The sequence below is a fragment of the Sciurus carolinensis genome, chromosome 11, assembly GCF_902686445.1.
Source record: "Sciurus carolinensis chromosome 11, mSciCar1.2, whole genome shotgun sequence".
Classification (NCBI taxonomy): domain Eukaryota; kingdom Metazoa; phylum Chordata; class Mammalia; order Rodentia; family Sciuridae; genus Sciurus; species Sciurus carolinensis.
In genome coordinates this window covers 6,642,067-6,664,100 of record NC_062223.1, presented here as the reverse complement: position 1 = coordinate 6,664,100, position 22,034 = coordinate 6,642,067, and the positions used below count along the sequence as shown (strand labels likewise).

Here is a 22,034-nt window from a genome sequence, read left to right as displayed (position 1 = left end):
CCCATGGCGGCTCTTACCCAGCTCCTCCAGCTCTGCGGTCATGGACTTGGAGCGCAGGGTGAGGGCTGTGGTCGGCGCTCGCTTTGGAGGCGGGGGAGCTTGATGGCAGAGGGAGACAGGCGTGAGTGCTGCGGCCCAGGCCCTCCCGCCCTGCCTCTGCGTCCCTCCTGGACGTGGCCACGCCTAGAGGCCGCGCCCCAGGGCCTGCAGTGCCGTGGGGCAGGCTGACAGGTAGCGGCCAGGCAGGCGCTGCTCTGCAGCCCAGGGCCCTGGGTCCCAGGGGCTCGGGGCCACCCAGGTGTGCTTCAGGTGGTGTGGGAAGCACTCTGGCCAGGGCAGGGGACGGGCACCACCTCTGCAGAAGGGAGGCTGCACAGCCCTCTCCCCAGGGTCTGCACAGTGCGCCAAGGAGGCCCAGATGGCTACGGCCACCTCCTGCCAGGCTGGGCACAGGTCCGTGTCTCACCCTGTCACAGGGACGCAGGCACCTCACTTGAGCTGATGCGGGTTTGGGAAAAGCAGGTTCGGCCCCCGGTGCGGGGCCGGAGCAGCTCCTCGCACCTGCTGTGGCCGACCCAGCCCCTCCTCCAGGTCTGGGCCCCTCCCCGCAGCCCAGGCCTCCCGCGTCCACACAGCTGCTCTTGAGGGAGCTGGTGAAGGACGGCGATGGCCGCCCCCTCCTGCCAGCAGGCGTTGGGGGCGTCTAGCCTGAGCGTGGTCCCCCCTGAGGTCCCGCCCCACCGCAGGAGGGCCACCCTGGGTCAGTGTCAGGCCTCCCACACACGGCAGGCGTCCCTCCGAGGGCCCCTGCAGGGACGCACCTCTCTTCCTGGCAGTGTCATCAGGGTCCAGACTCCTGGTCACCGTGACGACCTTGAGCACGAGGTGGTTCCCTCCCTGGCGGATCATGTTCACCACCTGCCTGTGGCCGACCTTGACGACGTTCTCATTGTTGACCTGCAGGAGACGGGGAAGCCGGAGGTGAGTGACCGCGGAGGGGAGCACAGGCGCCTGGCGGGGGCGGCAGGGAGCCGCGTTCGGGAGGCCAGGACAAAGGCCTGTGGCCGCGGGTCACTTGGCGTGGCACAGGGCTCCGTCTGCCCGCCACACTCCTGCAGCCAGAGCTCTGCAGCTGCCGGGGGCGGGCTGGCCCTGGGGTGCTGGGGTGCTCAGTGCTCCTGGCCCGAGGCCCCTGCACAGCCAGCGAAGCATCCAGGCTCAGCTGCAGCCGGGTCTGCTCCAGCCACAAGGGCACGTGGCCCCTGATTGTGTGTTGGGAACACGTCGCCCTCGGACACGGGCCCCCTCCCCTCCCCCTCTGAAAGCCTCAGGTGGTGCCAGGAGTGTGGGGCCACCCTGGCCGGGCAGGAGGGGCAGTGCCCGGTGCTCTCCTGGATGACAGGTCCTGTGTTTGCATGAGCAACAGCGATGGACGGGGAGGCGTGCACGCGCAGAGCCGACGGCAGCGTTCAGTGCTGCAGTGCGCGCACTGTCTTCCTGCGCTCTGCCCCGTGCCCACGCACACCATCTCCAGCCAGGAGCCGGGAGGACAGACCTGCGGGTGAAGGTCAGGATGACTTAGGTGCAGGAGTGCTGACCCCTGTCCCTTGGCGGTGCCCGGCTACCACTGGACTTGCTGAGTGGAAGGAGGAACGGGGCTGATGCAGGAAGGAGAGAAGCTGGAGCAGCGGGACGGGGCTCAGGGACGGCGGGAGCAGCCACCTTGGCACCGCCTCTCAGCCGTCCATGGGGACTCCCCTGGGGACTCGCACTTGTTCATTCACTGCCCCGCCCAGGACTTCAGCTGGGAGTCCCGGGCTGGCCCAGCTGCCTGTCCCTCAGCAGAGCTTGCGTTCTCACGGGGCGTTAGCCGGATGCAAGGGCAGCTGTGCCGGGCGCCACCTGGACAGCAGTCCGCAGGGAGGTCCCGGGGACCAGTCTGCCGTCACGTCACCCTGCAGCCCCCCTGCCTCCCGCCGACCCTCCTGGCCTCGACCTGACCCGAGAACACCTGTGCCCTGGAGGCTTCTGTGTCTGAGTTTTGTGGCTGACGTCGCCTGTGGGTGACGCTGCCTGCTTGGGAAGCAGAGGTTTGCTCCTGTGCCTAGAGGTCAGCGGGCTGGGGCCCTTTCCTCTAAGGTCAGAGACAGATGCCACCCTCAGAGGAGGAAAGGGACAAGCTGCCGGCGGTGGCATCCCATGCAGCTCAGGGACTCACGCCTGAGCTAGAGGCCTGTGCAGATGGCCTGTGACCAGACATGGGGCTCCCGGGGCAGGAGACGTTGCCCCACAGCTGGCCTGCCTCTGGTGAGCCTCCCGCATCCTGATCTTCCCAGGAGCGCTTCCAAGGCCGGTGTGCCATGGGGCCCAGCACCCGGAGGATGGAGGATGCGGAGATCCGTGCATCACCAGCCAGGGCCCAGGTCACCTGCCCCACCCAACTGACACCTGAGGGCGTATCTGCCAGGGCCACTCGTCCCATGAAGTCAGCACGGGGACAGACGGTCCCAGCTCTGCTGCTTCTTGCCAGGGCCACTGGGCAGGACACACAGTGCAGCCCTGAGCCCAGGGGTGAGTGCCACCACGCCCACACGCAGACCCGTCCCACCCTCCAGGTCAGGAGGGGCCCTGGACCTTCAGCCCCCAGCCCCAGCCTGCCGAGGCAGGAAGCGCTGCCCTTGCCTTTGGCGCGGGCTGCTGCTGGAGGTTCTGCAGGCCCTTTCCCTTGGTGGTGCTCCGCATTGAACCAGGGAGCCCAGGAGTGCTGTGCCACTCAGCCGCATCCCAGTCCGTTTGATCTTGAGACAGGTCCTGCTAAGTTGCTGGGACTGGCCTCGAACTTGCGATCCTCCTGCCTCAGCCTCCTGAGATCCAGGAGGGTGCCACCGCCCACTGCCCCTTTTAGAATTTTGCAGAGGGACAAAATGAACCCTGCATATAACTGGTCTCAATCAGACCAGGGGATGTTTGTGAAACCCATTCAACTTGAAGCCTGCAGGTGGCAGAGCTGACCCTGTGCCGACCATCTGGGTTGTCCCCTGCCAGAGCCGGGGTCACACAGAACCTGACCCACAGCCACAGCCTGTCCCTCTGTGGCAGTGGGGACACGTGTGAGGGGACTGCTGTTGGCCCGTCTGCATGCAGGCACAGAGACAGGGGCCACCTGTCACCCACGAGTTCCACTGAACCCCACCCACCAGTTGGACACGGGTGGGGTCAGGGACCCTGGGGGCGAGCCCCTCACCTCAATCCAAACTCGGTTGGCAAAGGTGGTGCAGCAGCCCCTCAGATGCCCGCAGGCAGCCCCGGGGACAGGCGCTCCTGTTAGACAATGCACAGGGCACAAGACACTGATCTCCTGAGCCGGCTGGGTGGCAGCTGCCAGAGCCATGCCTGACCAGCCAGCAAGGACCAGCAGGGACGCCTCGATGTCCAGCTGTTCTGCACCCTCCAGCATGTTGTGGGGACCCACCGAGCTGTCTCTGGGGCTCGAAGGCCCTGCTGGGGAACATGGCTACCTACAGCCTGTGCCTTGCCCTGACCTGGGCAGTGAGGACAGTCTGTCTGCCAGGGATGCTGCAGGGCACAGGGCCTGCCCACAGAGTGGGCATTACCCCACCTCCTGTCTACCCCAGTGAGAGTGTGGCATCCATCCCGACTGCTGCCCATGTGGAATCTTTCTGGAGTGGAACCCAGGTCCCCTCCCCTGCTGCCCACACCTAGCCACCCTGAGTGCCAGGGCCGGGCCTGCTGCCTGCTTGCTGCCCGGATGCTATGAGGCCTCTGGGCGCAGGTCCTCCCCCTCCTGCACCAGAGTGGAGAGGGCCCCTGGCAGTGCCCACACCCGCCTCCCTCCACCTGAGTAGGGACGTTCTCGCCCGGGTGCATTGTGGCACAGTGAGCCCAGCAGTTATTGGAGCCCCTGTGCTGGGCACGTGGGGCCCGAGCGGCACTCCTGGGCTCCCCCACAGGAAGTGAGGCCCTTTCCTGGACAGGATGGGCTCCTCAGGCGGCCGCTCCCCAGAGTGCACTCCGGCCTTGGCCCGTGCGCTCGTCACCCCTCCACCCTCCCTCGGCCATGTCTGAAGTGCTCCGGGCTCTGAAAATGAACAGGCTGGGCACCAAGTCTTTCCCCAAGAACAAGAAGCACCCACGGTCAGAGCTGCAGGCCGCGCGGCCGCTTTGCCCTCGCGTGGGTTGGCTCCCGGGACAGGGGCACCTTCATGAGGCCCGGGATGCTTGCTGGAGTGCGCCACAGTGACTGGAAACACGCTCCCCAAGGAGAGCGGGCACAGGCACGTGGTACCCGCAGCACTCCACCTGGGACTCCCTGGCAGGAAGTGAAGCAGGACAGGACGTCCCCTCCACCACAGCACGCGCAGAGGAGCAAAGCCAAGTCTGCGCGTCTCCCAGCCTGCGGATGAGCCAAGGTCAGCTGAGCAGCCGTGAGTCTTTGGAACCAGCCACAGTCCCCGAGACCGATGCCACAAAAGCCCAGGTGCTGACAGAGGCTCGGGAGCAGGACTGGCTGGGGCCTCATCTTCTCAGGTTGGCACCCTGAACCCTCACGGGACCTGCAGTTGTGCATGCTGCCACGAGGGGGCGCTGTGCACACCAGGCTGAGAGAGGCACCGAGGCTCTGGGGTCACCGCCTGGAGAGGGGGGCACCATCACAGACCTGGCTAAGTGCAAGAGAGAGTGACGTGCCTCCCCGCGTATCCTCAGGTGCAGACGTGGAGGGAGCACAGTCACATCCAGGGAGGCTGGAGGCCACGCCAAGGCTCAGGGCTCTACCGAGAAGAACGGACTCGTGCCTGCATTTGTCAGCAGGGCTCCCATTTAAATTGTCATTTAAAACATCACAGTCGTGCCCGCACACTCCAGGCCAAGAGCCTGGGTCCTCCAGGCTTGTTACGGCAGCCACCCCTCCTCGCCCCCAAACCTCCAGCTGCTTCCGTGTTTCACTCCGGCTTAGATGCCCATTGCGTCTTAGGTATTATCTGCTGGCGCACCGCTGTGGAAAACGATGCCAGAGCTAGGATCGCTCCACGGTGGCACGGGTGACTGGACCCGTTCTTCATGGTGGGCGTGCTCTGTGGGATGTCCCTGAATTCTACCCACCAACGCCAGGAGCTGCCCCTGCACTCCCAGCTGGGGCCCAGACTCTGCCATGGCACAGGCCGCAGAGCACACCGTGGGGACCCCGTCACACTAACCCCCCGTCCCCCACGGAGAACCGTCTGAACCAGCAGCCTCCACCCAGATGGAGAACGACCACACATCCCACAGAAGATCAAGACGCCCTGGGCCAAGAGCCCTCCCTTGGCTCTTCTCTGTCCCTCCCCTGTGGCTCCCAGCACACCACTCTCCAGATACGTCAGGATTTTAAGTAGATCAACATTCAGGATTTGCTTCATGACTATGCAGTATCTATTCATAGTTAAACCATATAGTTAACTGTGATTACTTTGTTTTTTTTTCCTGTACATTTTTCCCCTGGAGCAAAATGATTTTGTTTTTTATTGATTTAATTTTCTGTGTACTTAACAGTAATTCAAATCCAAACACTTCCTTAATTATGTAAATCTCTTTTCAACATTTTCAACTCCGTTTGTATTTCAAGTCTGACTTCTTGAAGAAGTCTCTCCTGAGGACCGCTTTGCTGGGATTCGGCGTTTCTCAGGCCTCTTGTCCCTCTGCTGTCACCCTGGATGCTTTTCATTCTTTCTTGTGGGGGATACAAGGAACCCCAGCTCCACATGTGCATTTGTTTATTGGTTTTGCAGCCTCCTCTTCGGTAGGGACATTCTTCAGTAACTTCCTAGTGCAAGGAATCCGGAAGTCTTTCATTTCTGAACCCACTGCCTATTTAAAGTGGCTTTATTCTCATACTTGATTGGCAGTTTGGCTGGGCATAAATTATGAGGTGGGAGGACAAGGTAAAGCCAGCGCCTAAGATGAATTCTGCAGGTAACAGCTATAAAGTCTGCATAAAATACAACCCCCAACTCAAAACCTGAAGGCAAGCCATCACCTGAAGGCTTTGGAGGCCAAAAAAAGCAGGTGGATTTTATATGGGAGTTGAAAACGGTAAGTTTTGGGCCAGCGTGGCATGAGAGACCTGCAGCTCTGATAGGCCAGTGCAGCATTTCTAGCTTGGAAAATCAGAGGACAGAACCCGGGGTGGCCACAGCTGCCAACATGAGGGGCAGAAGTGGCTCCGTGTTGCGTGTGCACTCCTGAGGGCTCCTGTGGGTGTCTGAACTGTGTGCACACCAGTCGCACACCGGCTCAAACACTAACCAGCCTGCAGGGAGGCCGAGGCACCCGCGGGGACGTCTGAGCTGCTGTGCGGCAGGCCCCTGAGTCTGATCAGCCGACGACCAGTTAGGGTGGAAACACCAACGTTCATCCAGGGGTGTGACAATCCAGAGTGACCACAGCAGAACACCCGCAACACTCAGGATGCAGTTCAAACTTAAACTCAGAGATGACCAGAAGTCGCAATTACCAGACGAGGGCTTTAGAAGAAGTCACTATGACAATGCTTACAGAGGTAAAGGAGAATACACTCACGATGAACAGAAGACAGGAAATCTCAGGAAGGAAATGAAAAGGAGAAAATTAGATGAAAGCTTTAGAAGTAATATCTGAAATTTTAAAAAATGCTCTGAATGGGCTTAAAAGCGGAATAGATATGACGGAGTTAAGAGCCAGTGATACACCAACAGAACTTGTCACTTTGAAGAAGAGGACAGATTTTTAAAAAGTGAATAGATTCTTAAAGATTATGGGGCAATATCAAAAGGTTTAACAAATGGATAGGGTCCTAGAAGGGGGGAAATCAGAGTCACAGAAGACAGAGAAAATGAGTCAGAAAAAATATTTTGGCCAAAGACTTCCCCAAGAAGGCAAGGGATAAATGTACAGATTCAAAAAGCTCAATGAAGGGCTGGGCTGTGGCTCAGCGGTAGAGCACTTGCCTAGCTTGTGTGAGGCACTGGGTTCGATTCTCAGCACCGCATACAAATAAGTAAAAGTCCATCGACAAGTTTAAAAAAAAGAAAAAAAGGCTCAGTCACTCCCAAACAGGAAAGAAAAGACCACAGGTAGGCTGGTTGTCAGTTTGCTGAAAGCCAAGGGCAAGGTGGAAACTTTAAGCAGCCAGAGAAAAGTGGCACAGAACGGTGCCAGGCAGGACTGCAGACTTCCCAGCCCCGCCACGCAGGCCAGAAGTCGGCGGGACGACCTCGCCCCCGTGGGGAAAGGAAAGAATTTCTGTGCCTGGTGGAAATAGCTTAAAAGAATGAAGGCAAAGCTAAGACCTGCACAGAGAAATAAAAAAACAAGCCATTTGTTGCCAACGGATTTAACTACGAAAACCAGTAAAGGAGGCTCTGTAAGGTGAAGGCTGGAAGGCCAGAGGGGGCGAACAGTGGGGAAAACAGGAGATCGTCATTCCTCTTGGTTCAAATCAGAGTACAGCCCTGTCTTGGGGAGTCACAGGCGGGCAGGGGCACGCGGGCACACCGTGGGGTTCCAGGTTTTCATCTCCCGTGAAGTCGACTCAGACCGCGAGAGGTGAGGGCTGTGTCCAGGGACCAGAAAGCCAGCGCCAAAAGAACGCGGAGGACAACTGAGAGCCCGTGGAAGGTCAGAAGAGCCCTAAGGAAAGCAGCCAAACGAGCCCGAGAAAGGAGAAAAGGAAACAGACGATGCCCAGAAAACTAACGGCTAAAGAGACTGGACGACGTCAGCGGTCACATTAACTGTCAGTGGAACAAAACTCCAGGAAGAAAGATCAGATTAGGGGGGTGAAAAAGAAAGACCTGCGTGCCGTCCGCACCCCAAAACACAGAGGCTGAAGTGAATGGATGGGAGGAGACCGCGGGGTGGGGCCATGTGGATGCTGACCATGTCCTCGTCCGCCATGGAGACACGGCAAGCTCCTCCCACGGCTACATGTGAATGGCGTGCCACCCAGAGACCCTCTGCCGGGGTGTCCCCAGGGGCCTGGGAGGGGGGCCGGAGGGCTACAGGGCCCGAGATGCCCCTTTTGGGGCGACGGTGCCCTGAAGTCAGAGGGTGCTGACGGCCACAGAGCCAAAAGTCAACGCAGCTCCACTGACTGCCTTTGGAGGGGTCGTCGCCTACGGTACCTGAACCGTCCCCCGGTAAAGTCGTTTCAAAGTGAGACTTCAAAGGACGTGCGTGTTTCCAGAAAGGCAGGGTGACATTTCATGATGGAGGAGGAGGCCGGGACAGGCACACGACGTCCACACCCAGCAGCAGAGCCCGGGCTGAGGACAGACACCGAGACAGAAGGAGAGAGGACGGGGACTCCCGGGGCGCACACGCTGCGACACGACTCCCTGCTGCAGAGGAGTCTGCTCAGACCTGTGAGCGCCCGCGCCGCAAGGTCCCTGGCACGCGCTGTGCCCGGCGTGGCCGTCCCCAGAGACGGTCCTCCGCTCCGAGGGTCCTGGGCGCTCCTCCAGCCACCCGCCCTCCGTTTCCTCCCAGGGTCCTCACCTCCCACGCAGCCTCCGGCCGCCCCTGGCTTCAGAGGTTCCTCTTCAGTCCCACTTGCCTTTCCAGGAGGCTCTTGGCGTCCTGTCTGTCAGTCCTGCTCTGGGACAGCTCAGGCCGCTGCTGTCCCATCTTCCCTGTGCCTGGGAGGGCGCCTGTCCTCCTGTCCAGGACGCAGCACCTCCTTGGCCTCGCCACACACTGCGGCTGTGGGCTCAGGGGCGCCCCAGCCGCCGGCAGGCCCCTGGTCCTCAGGCCCCTCCATGCTGGGCTCTGCCGCCAGGTGTCCGCGGCCCGGGAGCCGTCCCTGAAGGGCCAACGTCCATGGGCTGGGTGTGTTGTCAATGCTGAGAAACTGACCTGGGGCAAAAGGCCCCAAACAGGAAACACTGAAGGAGGACAGAGTCCCCAAACCGAGGCCACAGTGACTGAGACCACAGGTTTCATACAGCAGGCCCACGTGGAAATGGCCACCCGCTTTGGACAGAGAGCAAGGCAGCTCCGTGGGAGGACAGTCTTTCCAGCACGCCGAGTGGCCAGCCTGGGTCTAGACACAGGCCTCAGTCTCTCAGAACCAACCCAAAGTGGGTTGGAGTTCCAAGTGTGCAACACACAACTGCAACTCCTGAAGAGGTCGCGGAGGTCTGGGTGATGTTGTGTCCACATGCATCCAGACAGGATGCCAGAAGCCCGATCTCACAGGAAGTCTCGAGGCTGGACTCCGTCACACCGACCGCCTCCGCGCTGTGACAGTCTTGAGGGCGAAAGAGGCCAGCACGGCGGCCGCACCTGGAACCCAGCGCCTGGCCAGAGCCAGCAGGGTCGGTTTCGCACCCGTGTCTCTGTCTCTTTGCTGAGAATAGGCTCCTGAGGGCTGGATGGCTGACCTGGCCTGTCCCCTGTCCACCAGCCACCAGCTGCTCGGTAGTTTCGGGCTCAGCGTCAACATCACCTCTGACGAGAGGAGCCGAAGCAGCTCAGATGCCTGCGATTCGCAGGGAGACGAACTGTCTCCGGGAAGGGCTTCTCCACACAGCGCCGCGATTCAGACTGCAGTCAGTCATGTTATTTGTTTTGGAGTTTTAGAGATTTAAACGTGGTTTTGAGTAACTGCATTTTGCAGTTATGTGAAATATCTACCCAATTTCAAAATCAAATCTAAACCCAGTTTGTGCTCAGGAAAGTCGGCGTCCTCTTCTCGTGTGCCTTGCTCACCCCGCAACACTAAACCCACAGTTTGGGGTAGGATTATTCTTACATTAAAAAGAAGAAAGGAGCAAACACTTGTGAGAGCATGAGTGTGCGCATGGGTGTGTGCGCACGCCCCCGCCCCACGCTCCCCGGCCGGCCGAGGCAGCTGCCGGTCACACCTCCCTCTCCCTCGCCTTTCCCACGTAACGACACATCCTGGAGACCGAGCCCAGGGGCTGCACCCCCGACTGCTGCCACGTGCCTCCCCGGGGACCGATCCTTGGCACTCAGCCGGCTCCCGCTGGCGGATCCAGGGTTGTTTTTAGTCCTTTGCTCTCACAAACAGCTGAACGGCAGCGCCACGTGAACCGTGCTTTCCTGACTTCCTCGGAGCGTCTTGAGGCTCCTTCTCCTGCGCGGGGCTGCTGGCTCTGCGCTTCCAGCCCCGCTTCCCACAGCCAGGTCCTGGCCGAGGCTCCTGCCCCTCAGGGTACCACGGCCTCTTGGGCCTCCCTGCAGGGTCCACCTGCCACGCGGCTCTCAGTACGGAGCCGCTGCTCGCTGTTTCCGTGCTGTCTGCAGGCTGGCCTCCTCAGAGATGGCCTCCTGTTTGGAGGCTCGGGGAGGCCGGTCTGGGCGCAGTGGCAAGCGGCTGTCTTTTTCCTTTGGTGGTGCTGTCTAGGCCAGCGTCCCGCCACTGGGCTACAAGCCGGCCACTTATGATTTCTTATTTTGAGGCAGGGTCTCACAATGTTGCTGCGGCTGGCCTCTAGCTTGCCATCCTCCCTCTGTGGCCTCCTGAGTGGCTGAGATCCCCGGCGCATGCCACCTCGCCTGCTGCTGCTGTCTGCGACTGGACATCTCTCTTGAGAGCTCCCAGAGCTCATTCATTCTTGGAAAAGGCACACAGGGGACACACTCAGAAGTGCAAACAGGTCCCAAATGGGTGGCCCGTTCCATGGGGTGGTGCTGGCCCTCCCGAGGCGGGCTCCCTTTTGGAATTGCTTGTGCAGGAACAGGGCTGACCTCCAGTCAAGGTTACTCAAAGCCTGGTCGATGAGAACGCCGTCTGCTCTCAACCCTACCCGAGGGCTCCGAGGCCTCCGTGCTGGGCCTCGGGAGGCCAGGTCTTTACCCGGCTCCACTCAGGGCCTTCCCAACCTTGGCCGCAGCTGGCTGCTGCCTGCTCACCCTGAGAACTCCCGGCTGTCCTCAGCCCACGCTCTGCAGACCCTGGGTGTGCACTGGGTCCCCTGGAACCACACTGTGGGGCGGCAGGAGAGCAGCAGGCACCTCCCTCAGAACCCTGGGTGTGCACTGGGTCCCCCGGAACCACACTGTGGGGCGGCAGGAGAGCAGCAGGCACCTCCCTCAGAGCCCTGGGTGTGCACTGGGTCCCCCGGAACCACACTGTGGGGCAGCGAGGGGAGCAGCAGGCACCTCCCTCAGAACTGCTCCAGGCCACGCCCCTAAGGAGCTCACCCCAGCGCTGGGAGGCTTGAGCAGTGTGCCGGGGCACCCGCAGCCTTGGTGCAGCGAGGCTCGAAACACGCACTGGGCACGTCCCGGGCTTGCTGGGGCTGGCCATGCAGCCACGTCCCGCGGGGCCGCCCCTCTCCCGCACACCGGAGCCCGTCCTCACACCTCAGAGGCAGCCTGGCCTGGGCCGGGAGCACCTGCCCAGCAGCTCTCTTTGGGACAGAGGCAGACACCGAGGTCGCACACCTGGGCCGAGTTCTGATGCAGAGGGCCCCTCTCCTCTCCCCAGACAGAGGCCACCTGAGACCAGCACGCAGCCGAAGCCCACTGGGCCCCAGCCAGGGCACCTGGCCTGGAGCTCGCCCCTCCAGAGGCCGCTCCTGCCACCTGTGGAACCCCTGGCCTCTGGCTCCCCCTCTTGCGTGGTGGCCTCCAGTCCCTCTGCAGCGGAGTTGAGCACCTGCAGTTGGGCCTCAGGGCCTCTCAGCTGCTGCCTGGTCGTCCTGTCACTTCACAACCGAGCACCAGATGAGTGTCACACGGCGGCTTCCCAGAGTCAGGTGGCTTTGTATCACAGGAACCTGTCTCTCGCTGCCTGGAGCCGAGCGTCCCGTCTGCCATGACTTGGATCTTACATGTGCTGAGGCCTGGCCTCCACCTGGGGCTGCTGGGGACCGGAGAGCCCGTAAGTTGGGCCTGGGGGAGCCACTGGGACACTGTGGGCTTGCCCTCAAAGGGCAGCTGGGGACCTGGCCCCTTCCTCTCTCTCTCTGCTCCCAGCTGCCATGAGGTGACAGCCTCCTCCAGCACACACTTCCTACCCTGATGTCCACCTTGCCACAGGTCCAGCGAAAGGGCCAACCAGCCACAAACTGAACCACTGAAACCGTGAGTGGAGATAAACCTTTCCTCCTTTTAAGCAGGTTTTCTCAGGTATTTTGTCACAGTGACAGAAAGCTGGCTGACACAGCATCCTTCCAGCTGAGCATGGCTCAGCTGTGTGCGGGGTTCAAGGCCCCAGGTGAGGTGTTAGGCCCAGGAGTAATACCCGGGATGCCCGAGGGGGCCTGGCCATATTTGCCGTGTGATCAGCAATGAGATGTCAAGAGCCAGCAGGAGCAGAGCACCTGTGATGTGCCTGTCCCTGCACCAAGGACCTCACAAGGTTGTCACTGAGTCCCATAAGTAGTCTGAGGAGGTGGCGAGGGCACCTGAGCTGCAGATGAGGGACTGAAGGGGGAGCGGAAGCCCCGGGACATCTCCCTACCAGACGGCACGCCGGAAGCAAGCCTGCATCCCGGCACAAGTGTGGAGGCGGAGGCCACCTCGGAGGCCATGAAGAGGCGGGACGTGGCCTACCACCCGTCTGCCTCCAGTGTGGACGGGGCAGGAGCACACAGGTTCAGAGGGTGGGGCTGCCTGAGCTTGGTGTGGTGGGGACAGAGCCGCAGCTGTCGGCACTCACGTGCCGGGGTGCGGCTGGCTGGGGTGGCAGGGGAGGCGCCTCGGGGCTCAGCTGGGTTCTGGCCCCTTCCCTGTGTGGCGGACAGACACCAGCCTGCTCCCCGCGGCAGCCCCGCCGCCCAGATCCCAGGGCTTCCCGAGGACGCCCGGGCAGCCCTGGCACCCTCGGTCTGGCCTTCCCCCTCGGCGTCAGCCCAGCGCAGCACGGTTCCACGGCTGTGCGCGGGCAGGCCCTGCGCAGGGGAAGGCCCGAGACCTGGCTCTGGACCATGCTCGCCCTTCGTGAGCCCTGCCTCCCCTGGAGCAGCCCCCACCACTGGCTTCCCGGAGCCTCCCGGTGAGCTCGGGGGTGCCGTTCAAGTGGGGCGTCCCAAAGAGACTCCACTTCCTGTGCGTCCAGCTGGGCGTCGCGCTCTGGACCCAGGGAGGCAGTCGCTCCGAAGGGACCCCTCCCCAAGGTGCACAACCAGCCTCCCCCCTGCAGCCGGGAAGGGCAGACACCGCACCAGCCCCTGGGCCCTGGAGCATCCACGTGGCCTCTCCAGCGACAGGAGGGCCCCTGGACAGTCAGCAAGCCCAGCAAATGGCTAGGTGCCTAAGGAAGCATGCCCTTGGGCATGCGCACAGGGACAGTGGTGTCACCAGGCGAAGGGCAAGAGGAGGCCACGGGGCAGTCAGACTGGCCCGGGTCAGGACGGTGAAGGCCAAGCACCTAGGGTTGCGGGCGCCACCACTCAGGGGCCCAACTGGCCAGAGCGTCGCCTCCCTGCCCAGGTGTCTCGTCCGCCATGGGTGGAGATGGAGGGACAGGGCGAGTCACCTGCCCTGACCCCCGCCCGCAGCAGGCCATCTGGACCCACGAGACAGCGGGACACAGAGAGGAGGCAGCGGCACCACCAAAATACGGACGAGGAAGCAGGAGCAGGCACCGCCCGTGCACGGACACTGCCCATGCCGCGGTGGGAGGGCGAGGATAGGGTGGGCTCCGTGGGTCACAGTGTCCGGCCAAGGCCCTGGGGCAGCACCTGCCCACCATGGGCCTCAGCACTTTGCCATCCTGCTCTGGGCTGCCTGGAGGGGGCAGCACAGCCCCGGGGGGCCCTGGGCAGTCCCCAGCTCTGCCTGTGGCCTGGGGGCTGGTGGCCACTCCCCATGCTCCGTCACTTGCTGGCAGGCTCGTGAGAATGAGGTGGGGACCTGGTGTCACTTTCCTGCCTCCAGCAGTGGACATGGGGTTGGCCTGAGAGCCCACGTGGAACTGCCAGCAGGGACCAGGCACCTGCTGGCTCATCATGGCTCTGGCTCCGTGTCCTCTCGCTGGGATGGAGACCTGGGGCTCTGAGCATGTCCCTCCGGCCAGGGCCTCCTCCCTCCAGTTCCTGTGCCTGGACAGCCTCTGACAGGAGAGAGCAGGGGACTAGAGCCGCAGGGCCTGCTCTCAGGCTCGCACGGCACAGGCAGGGCTCCCACCGCGTGCAGATGAACACTTCCGTTGCTGCCCTGCACAGCTGTGCGGGGCGCTCACTGCGCGGGGGCCGGAGCGGTGCCTGGCCCTGCCTGCGCCTGGCCCTCGCGCCCGCCCAGCCTCCACGGGCCTGCCCAGGGGGTTTTGCAAATGTGCACGAAGTCTTCCTTGGCTAGCAGGTGGCCCGTCAGAAATGCACTGGGTCCGCCTGCGTTTTCTAGAGGGAGGGCCCCTGGATCCGCAGGCCAGGAAGAGGCCGCGGCCTGGGCAGGCGGCCGCATGGGGAGGGGCCTTCTCTGACCGTGGGAGAGTTAGACAGGCAGCACGTGACCCCGCTGCCCCAGGCGCCCGAGAGAACGGAAACCGGCCCCAGCAGGTCTCCACCACGGTGTCACGGCAGCGCCCGTCAGAAGCACTAAACCACGTGGGCAGCCCATGGTCCATGGCAGGTGGGCGGCCCACCCAGGCCAGGAAGGAAGGAGGCCCGAGGACCTGGGAGGCGAGGTGGATGAGGCCACAGGAGGCCACAGGAGGCCTGGCTCTGCTTCCAAGAAAGGTCCAGAGCAGACGGACCCGCCTCCCCCTGCACCGGAGCCACGTCATGTCCCCGCTCCATTCCCTTTCCCCGCCCAGGGGTGCGCCCTTGCCCGGGGCTCACGAGCACCTGCCCTCCGGGACCCAGGCGGCTCCCTACTGCCCTGCTCCTCGTCTGCCTGTGAAGGACTGCAGGGCAGTCCCTCGTGCTCCAGTGCGTCCCTGGTAGTGTCCTCGTGCAGAGGAGACTGCAAGACCGGTGGCCTCCACCTGCAGGCTGGGCGCTTGCCCGGACCAGGCTGCTTTCCACCAGGTGCCGCCGGGTCAGTGAACGACCAAGTCCCAAGGACCCTGGAAGTCACGAATTGGTGGCTCTGCTCCAGCAGTGTCCCTTCCTCAGCCAGTCGCCTGCAGCCCAACAGTCCTGATGACATCCGGACAGTGCCAAGGGCTCAGGCAGAGCCACGCACCCGGGGTGGTGTGGCTCTCATCCGCAGGGTCCCGACCCCACTGCCTGCCTCCCGAGGAGCCTCGGCCGCGGAGCCACCGAGGACCCTCAGAAAGGGGTCAAGTTCACGCACAGGCCAGCCGGTCCCACTGATGGAAGCGGGGGTGCTGGGCTGGGCCCTGCACAGGAGGGGCAGGACACCTTCACGGCCCTGTGGCCAGGAAGCATGGACGTCCTGGGCCCCACGCCCTGAGCAGGTCCCCATTGCCACCTCTCTCCCTACCAACCTGGAGGGCAGACTGGCTTTGGGCAGCACGAGGCCCTGCTCACAGCCAGGTGAGCTGCCCTCCTCCACTGCCCGCCAGCCACTGCCCTCGCTGCAGCCGCCAGTTCACGCCCCGTCTGTCCATCTGTGGCCCCAGCTGTGTCCACCGTCAGGTCGACTCAGGCCCAGCAGGTGCGAGGTGCCTGCATCTGTGACCTGCCTGCAGGATGATGGCCAGGCAGGGGAGCCCTGGACAGGCCCAGGTAAGCAGGGGCCATGTGGTGACCAGGGCCAGGGGCGGGTGTGGCACAGCAGGCAGCTCACCAGGCTGCACCGCAGAGGGGCCGCAGGGGCAGAGCACATGGCACGCGTCCTGGCTCAGCCCTCTCCACCTGCTGGGGGTCAGCGGGTGCCCTCCCGCCCCCACGGTCCCTGCTGCCTCAGGCTCAGCCCTTCCCACATGGCCGGAAGTGGGCCAGCTGTGAGTGGCAGGCGGGCTGGGTTCCTGTGCTGCTCTGCTGAAGTTCAGGACTTGGGCTGCGGAGCAGAGGCTCGGTCTAAATTAAACGGAGCTGCGTCAGCGTGTGGGCTGGCCTGGGGCCGGGCGACAGGTGGCCCCGGGGGTCCTCCTGGGAACCCCAGGGGCAGAACAGCCAGTCTGAGCCCCACACCTTGTGTTAGGATCCAGATGGACACAGTGGACAGGGATGTGGGGCCCGGGCTGGTTCCTGTGCTCAGTGACCGTGGGCGCCTGGGGCCCAGGCCTCCGGTGCCTCCAGGGTGGCCAGCAGTCAGGCCTGGAGCAGGGGCACCTTGGGAGTCTGGTGCCCCCACTGGAGGGGGAGCTCGCTACGAGGCTGGAGCGCTGGAGCGTGCTGGCTCTGTCCCCTCTGCCCGCCCTGGACACCCTGAGCACCAGGGCTCTGGACACAGGAGCCTGGTGAGGCAGGCCCTGCCCGGTGCCACCTGACACCAGCCCTGTCCTCACTGCTGTCACCTTGGTGTTGTCCTGGGCTAGCAGTGGTCAGTAAGGTGCAGAAGTAAGGCTGCTGAGAATGGCCAGCGAAGCGGTTTTTCTAATACTGGGGCCAACCCGTTACTTCCTTTGGCCTTCTTGCCAGGGATATGGTTGCAAAGGCTGGACCTTCAGCAGCCATTTGTGACAGTCAGGTGTAGTCAAGAGGATTTCAGCTGTTAATCTTTGACTGGTTGAACTGATGCCTTTACCTTTCATTCCCCAAATTTAAGGATAAACTAACCTGTGGCTTTTTTTTTTTGGAAAAGCTGTGTTTGCCGAGGCCGTCTTTAAAGTGGAAGCCAGGCCCTAACTGATGACCTAGGTAAGATGTTATCCAGCACGAGGGATCACTCGCCAATAAACCCTGGCTCTTCAGGGAGGCTGCGCCAGGAGGGGATACCCGCCCTCCAGGACAGGCAGGGAACAGGTGCTACCAGCCAGGCCAGTCTGTCCACACCTGGGCTCAGCTGCTGAGGGTGCCAGTCTGCCTGAGAGGCAGCCACACACAGCTTGGTCAGGGTGTGCAGCTGAGGGGGTGCGGGGGCCAGAGGCCGGAGGGGATGGGGCAATGGAGACCCGAGGGCTGGCCTGGCAGGGAGGAGGGCGGCCAGCGTCGGGCCGGTGGTACAGCAGAGCCATGCTGGGGCCTGGAGCTGGGTGGAGAGCCTGGACGGTCCTGAGGGTGGTGGGCAGGAGGGGACGGGTCCCAGGACAGCAGGACAGCTGAATGGACATGAGAGGGACCAGAGAGAGGGAATGGGGCTGGGACAGTCCAAGTGCCCAGGTGAGGAGGGTGGCAGGGTGCCAGAGCATCTGTCCTGCCCGATCCTCCAAGTCCAGCCATGTGCCTGCCCCGAGTCCCCCAGATCCCCTCCCTTGCAGCCCACTGCAGGGCTCTCCCAATAGCACCCCAGAGTTCAGGCCTGAGACGCGGGGGAGGGAACACCCCCAGGCTGCCTTTGGCAGGGCCAGGGTGCCCGCAGCCCTGGAGCCTGAGGGGCGTGGCTTTATTTGGAAAAGTCTCTGCGAGTATCTGCAGGTGGAGGCAGCAACGTGAGACGCCCTGGCTTGTGCTGGTTCTGAACCCAGGGACAGGCGTCCTCCTGGGGCAGAAGAGGCATGCAGAGGCCCCGCAAGGACAGAGGCGGTGGAGAGGCACAGTCACACACGAGCTGGTCCCCCAGAGCTGGGGGAGGCAGGGGGAGCCTCCCTGGGCCTTTTGGAGGGGGCGGGCCCTGCCACGCCTAGATTTCAGCCCAGGGGAGCTGACCGCTGACCTCTGGCTCCCAGGACTTTAGAGAACACTTTTCTGCTTCTAAGTGACCCTTCTGTGGTCATCTGCTGTGGCAACCAGGGGAGTTCACACGTCCCTGCTCTGGTTTGCCCAGATGTCCCCACGGCCTGCACTGAAGGCATGGCCCCCAGCCTGTGGCATGACAGGGAGGTGAGAGGTGGCACCTACCTTTAGTAAGTGGGGCCTGGAGGGCAGAAGCTAGGCCGTGGGGGTGTGCCCCCGAAGGGACAGGGGAGCCCAGCCCTCTCCCGTCCTCTCTCTTCTCTTTTGCTTCTGCCCTGAGGGTGGTCTGTTTGCTGCATGCCCAGAATGACATGCTGCCTCAGGGACCGAAACCTGCAGACCTGAGTCCAGGTGACCTTCGTCTGGGTCAGCTGCTCACCGGAGGACCAGTTAGTGACAGAAAGCTGACCTGCCCACATGGATGATGTGCAGAAGCAAGTCATGGCCCTGCTGGCCGAGAGCTCTGGCAGTTGGCCCTGGGCGCTCCTCAGCACCAGGGCCTGCACTAGCCAGTGCCAGCCACAGGCAGGGCTTCCAGGAGCCATTGGTGGGCATCTGCCCGTGGGCTTCCCCTGGGAGGGCAGCGAGGGACCAGGAGACTCATGGAGGCTTGTGCAGGCTGGACCTGCAGCAGATGGGCAGATCCACCGTCAGGCCTGTTCATGGGGTTGAGGCCTCAGTGGGCAGCAGTCTGGAGTCACCCCTGTCTCTCAGGGTCCAGCCGCCCTGCTGTGGGGCCTCTGTCCTCATCTCTGTGCTGACAACTTCCAAACCTCCTCTCTGGTCCTTCTCTAGGGGACTCAGGGGCCCAAGGTAGTCAGGGGATCCGAGGCCACAGCCTTGGACCCACGAGGCCAGGCCCAAGTCAGCGGGCAGATGCTGCCCACTCAGGCCTCCCGTGGAAGCACATGGGCCTCCGAGCTGGACAGGCCGGCTGCAGACAGCTGGGGCGGGAGGTGCCGCCCTCCAACCTCGATGACAAGTGGGCAACGTGAGCGTTCCTGAGCTGGGCGAGTCGCCCGGCAGCCTGGATGGCCACAGGGAGGGAGTTTGGGGACCCCATTTATAGCCAGTGTGTCAGAAGCTTGGGTCACGCTGGGGCTGCGACTGGCACCTCAAGGGGGCAGACTCGGGGACTGAGCCTCAGCCTGTGGATGTGATGTCACCAGGCAGAGCTGTGCCCGCTGTGGAATCACCTGCTCACTTGGAAACCCCGCGGGCCGCAGGGACCTGTGAGGATGTGGACGCCAGGCAGAGGGGAGCCAGCTGCCTCCTGCCTCAAGCCCTGCGTCCTGGGCCGTCGGCAAGCCTCACGGGACGTCCTAGAGCCCGCTCAGCCACGGCAGAGCATCCGGCACACCCTCCCAGGGTGGGCTCGCAGGCCAGAGGGGCCAGGCCTGGCTCCGAGCTCCCTCCCCGTGTCCAGCAGAGAGGCGGGGGCCACAGAGCACCTCTGCCTTGGTGTCCTCACCTGTGAAGGGGGACAGTCCCAGCACCCTTCTTATAGCTGCAATGGGGGTAGAATGGGCGCCTGGAGCCCTGCACCTGGGCCTTCACACAGCTGGTAACAATGCCCTTCTCAACCGGGTGGGGTGGGCACCAAGCTCGCTGCCCTCATGCCTGCAGCCCAAGCATCTGCCCCACGAAACCACTGGTGGATTCCACTGCGGGTCGGGCCCCGAGTGCCACCCCAGAGAGGGGTGCTCAGCAGGGCTGGGGTGCCTGCCCTCCATTTGCCCCTTGATGCCACCTCCCCTGCCCCAGGACTAGAAGCTGCCAGTCTCTGCAGAGGGCTGGGAATAGGGCTGGGGAAACCCTGCCGGCTTCCCTTGCCTGGCCGAGGTACAGCCTCCACTGCCCTTGGGCTTACTGAGCGTAAGAGGAGCTCGTCCCAGGGGGCCGTCCCTGGGGAGGCACCGGCTGGGTCCCCTCACTGCTGCTGCTGTCTGCCCTGGAGCCCTCTGGGCTCACCTGGAAACCAACACATCCTCCTCCGCAGGGCTGGGCGCCCTGGGCTGCCCGGCGGCTGCGTCTCCTGCTGGGGTGGGTGCAGGGGAAGGCCTGAGGCCGGGGGGAGCCACCCATGTGCCCAGGGCCAGCAGCAGGGTGGCAGCTTGACAGAGGCCAGGCCAGGCCCAGCATGGAGGCCGGCAGGTGAGGGTGTGGACTCAGGGCAGCTCCGTCTCCTTTTATCCTCCGAGCAGCCTGCGCCGGGTCCTGCAGGGGCGGGTGCAGGCAGCTGTGCCCCTAATGGGCACGTCCATCAGCTCCCTGACAGGTCCCATCATCCCACCAAGCCCTGCACCGTCCAGCTCCTGCCCGCTCCGTCCATGGCATGGCTCCCTTGGCTTGCTGCTGGCCCCGAGAACTCAGCTGGGCTCCAGGCCTGGCCTGCCGGGCATGCCCTCCTGGGTGGCATCGCCTGCAAGCCTGCGCAGAGCTGTGCACCCAGCCTCTGAGCCTCAGGCTCCTCCGGGAGGGCAGCTGGGTGGCAGTACTGAGCCCTTTGGGGCACTGGGATAGCGAGGTGGGAGAACAGGGGCTGCCCCTCAGACAGCACCTGGCACACAGTGCGTGCTCAGTGACAGTCCCTGCGTGCTCTTGTCTGACACTGGACACTCACCCGACATTGACCGATTCTCCAGTCTGCCGGCTCCAGCTGGGTACCCTCCAGGGTTAGTGCAGACCCAACGGGAGAAGGGTCCAGGCCCACAAGATGCCAACACAGGCCACGGGTCCCCAGGACACCCACAGGCTTGAGGGTTCTCGTAAGCCCCGTCAGCCGGACCGTTTCCCCAGCACTGGACAGGGCTTCCTGTGTAATGTCAGCTTATTAGGGGCGGTGCCCAGCAATGGCCACAAGCTACGCACAGGGCAAGGTGGTGGCCAGACAGGCGTGTGGCTGCGGGGACCCAGGGCCGCCACCCTGGAAGCTCACTGGTCGCGTTCCAGGGTTTCAGGTCAGTTTCACCCTGTAGGTGTGAAAGCTGTCAGGACCAACATGGAGCCACTTGGGTCAAACCTAATGACAAAGACCAAGCCAGGAGGAGGGGGCCTCAGACACGTGTGCCGGTAACAAGAACCATCTCAAAAGATCCTTCCAGAACCACAGCCTTACTCAGGAAATACCTGTGCGAGGACGGCTGCCCAGAAACTGCCCGTCTAACTTGACTGACACCACCCTGGACACTGGACCTGGTGACCAAGACAGCTTACGTGTGACTCCGCCCTTTACCTGCGAGAACCCCGTTCTCCGCCTCCCTGAGCACACCACGGTCCATGGCGCGTACGCTGCGCTCTGACCTGTGTCCCGATTGAACTCATCCTCTTTGGGGACCCTCTGCCATTCAGGCTGACGTGGCATCGCTGGCTAAGCCACTGGCCAAGCCACTGGCCGGTAGTGACCGACCTGGTCTCCAGCCCCTCCTCCTCCTGGGGTTAGGCCAGGCGGGCGACACCCCACCCTCTCCTCACTGAGGTTGGACCACCAGCCTGCTCTCTGATTGGTCAAGGGCCTCCCCTAAGGGACAAAGGACAGCAAGGACCAGGGCTTTGGGTTCTGGGCCGGAAGTGGAGACAAGACTAATATTCGTTTGTGGTCACGCTGCAGATGCCGCCCAAATCCCCTCCTTGCTGGCAGGCTTTCCTGAGGAACTGCTGGTCACCATCCATCTCGGGGTCCTTCCCTCTGCCCGAGCCTGGCCACGCAGGGCAAGGGGGTGTGCCCACTGCTCTCCGCCTCTGCAGCTGCTGCCTCCTCCAGCTGCAGAACCTTTGGCTGGAGTCCTGCCTTGTCCAGCCCTGCCTGCCAAGTTGTGATGCCCACTCTTGGCTTGAACAGTCGCCAGCACCCTCTCCTAGGCCATCTGTGTGGCTCCTTAGAAAATCGCGTGAGCCGAATACCACCCGGTAGCGGAGGGCGTTCCTCCTCCACCGTCCCCGGGCACGTCCTTTGGCACGGTCCCATCTGTCAGCTTAGCCAGAACCCCTCGGCCCTGGCTGCTCCCAGGCCTTTCCGCCTCTGACCCCCGTGCACACTGCACTGCCGGGGACCCTCCGCCCTCCACACCTTCCTCGGCAGCGCCCCGCAGAGTCTCCCACAAAGCCGTTTCCTCTGCTTTGTCCTCTTCTCACTTCTGGCTTCCTTGGCCAGTCACTGCGCAGGCCAACCCGGAGCAGGTGGCCGTCACTCTGGCTGAGGAACAGCCTGGTGTGGCCCAGGTGTCTCCCTGTCTTCTGGTGGCGGGTCAGACCCACCTAGAGAAACCACCTCCCAGGGACCCCAGGACAGCGGCTTTGAGGTGTGAGCTCTTCTCTCCCTGGGAGAATGCCCTCTGCTGAGGG

At 63.0% G+C, this 22,034-nt stretch overlaps 1 protein-coding gene across 1 annotated transcript in view; it reads right to left on the bottom strand.

Moving 5' to 3' along the window:
- Shank2 (SH3 and multiple ankyrin repeat domains 2) overlaps positions 1–22,034 on the bottom strand; it is a 422,358-nt gene that overhangs the window by 25,761 nt on the left and 374,563 nt on the right. Inside the window, 2 exon segments of the mRNA XM_047516941.1 lie at positions 18–98; positions 822–957. Of these exon segments, the coding sequence (XP_047372897.1) occupies positions 18–98; positions 822–957 (217 nt within the window).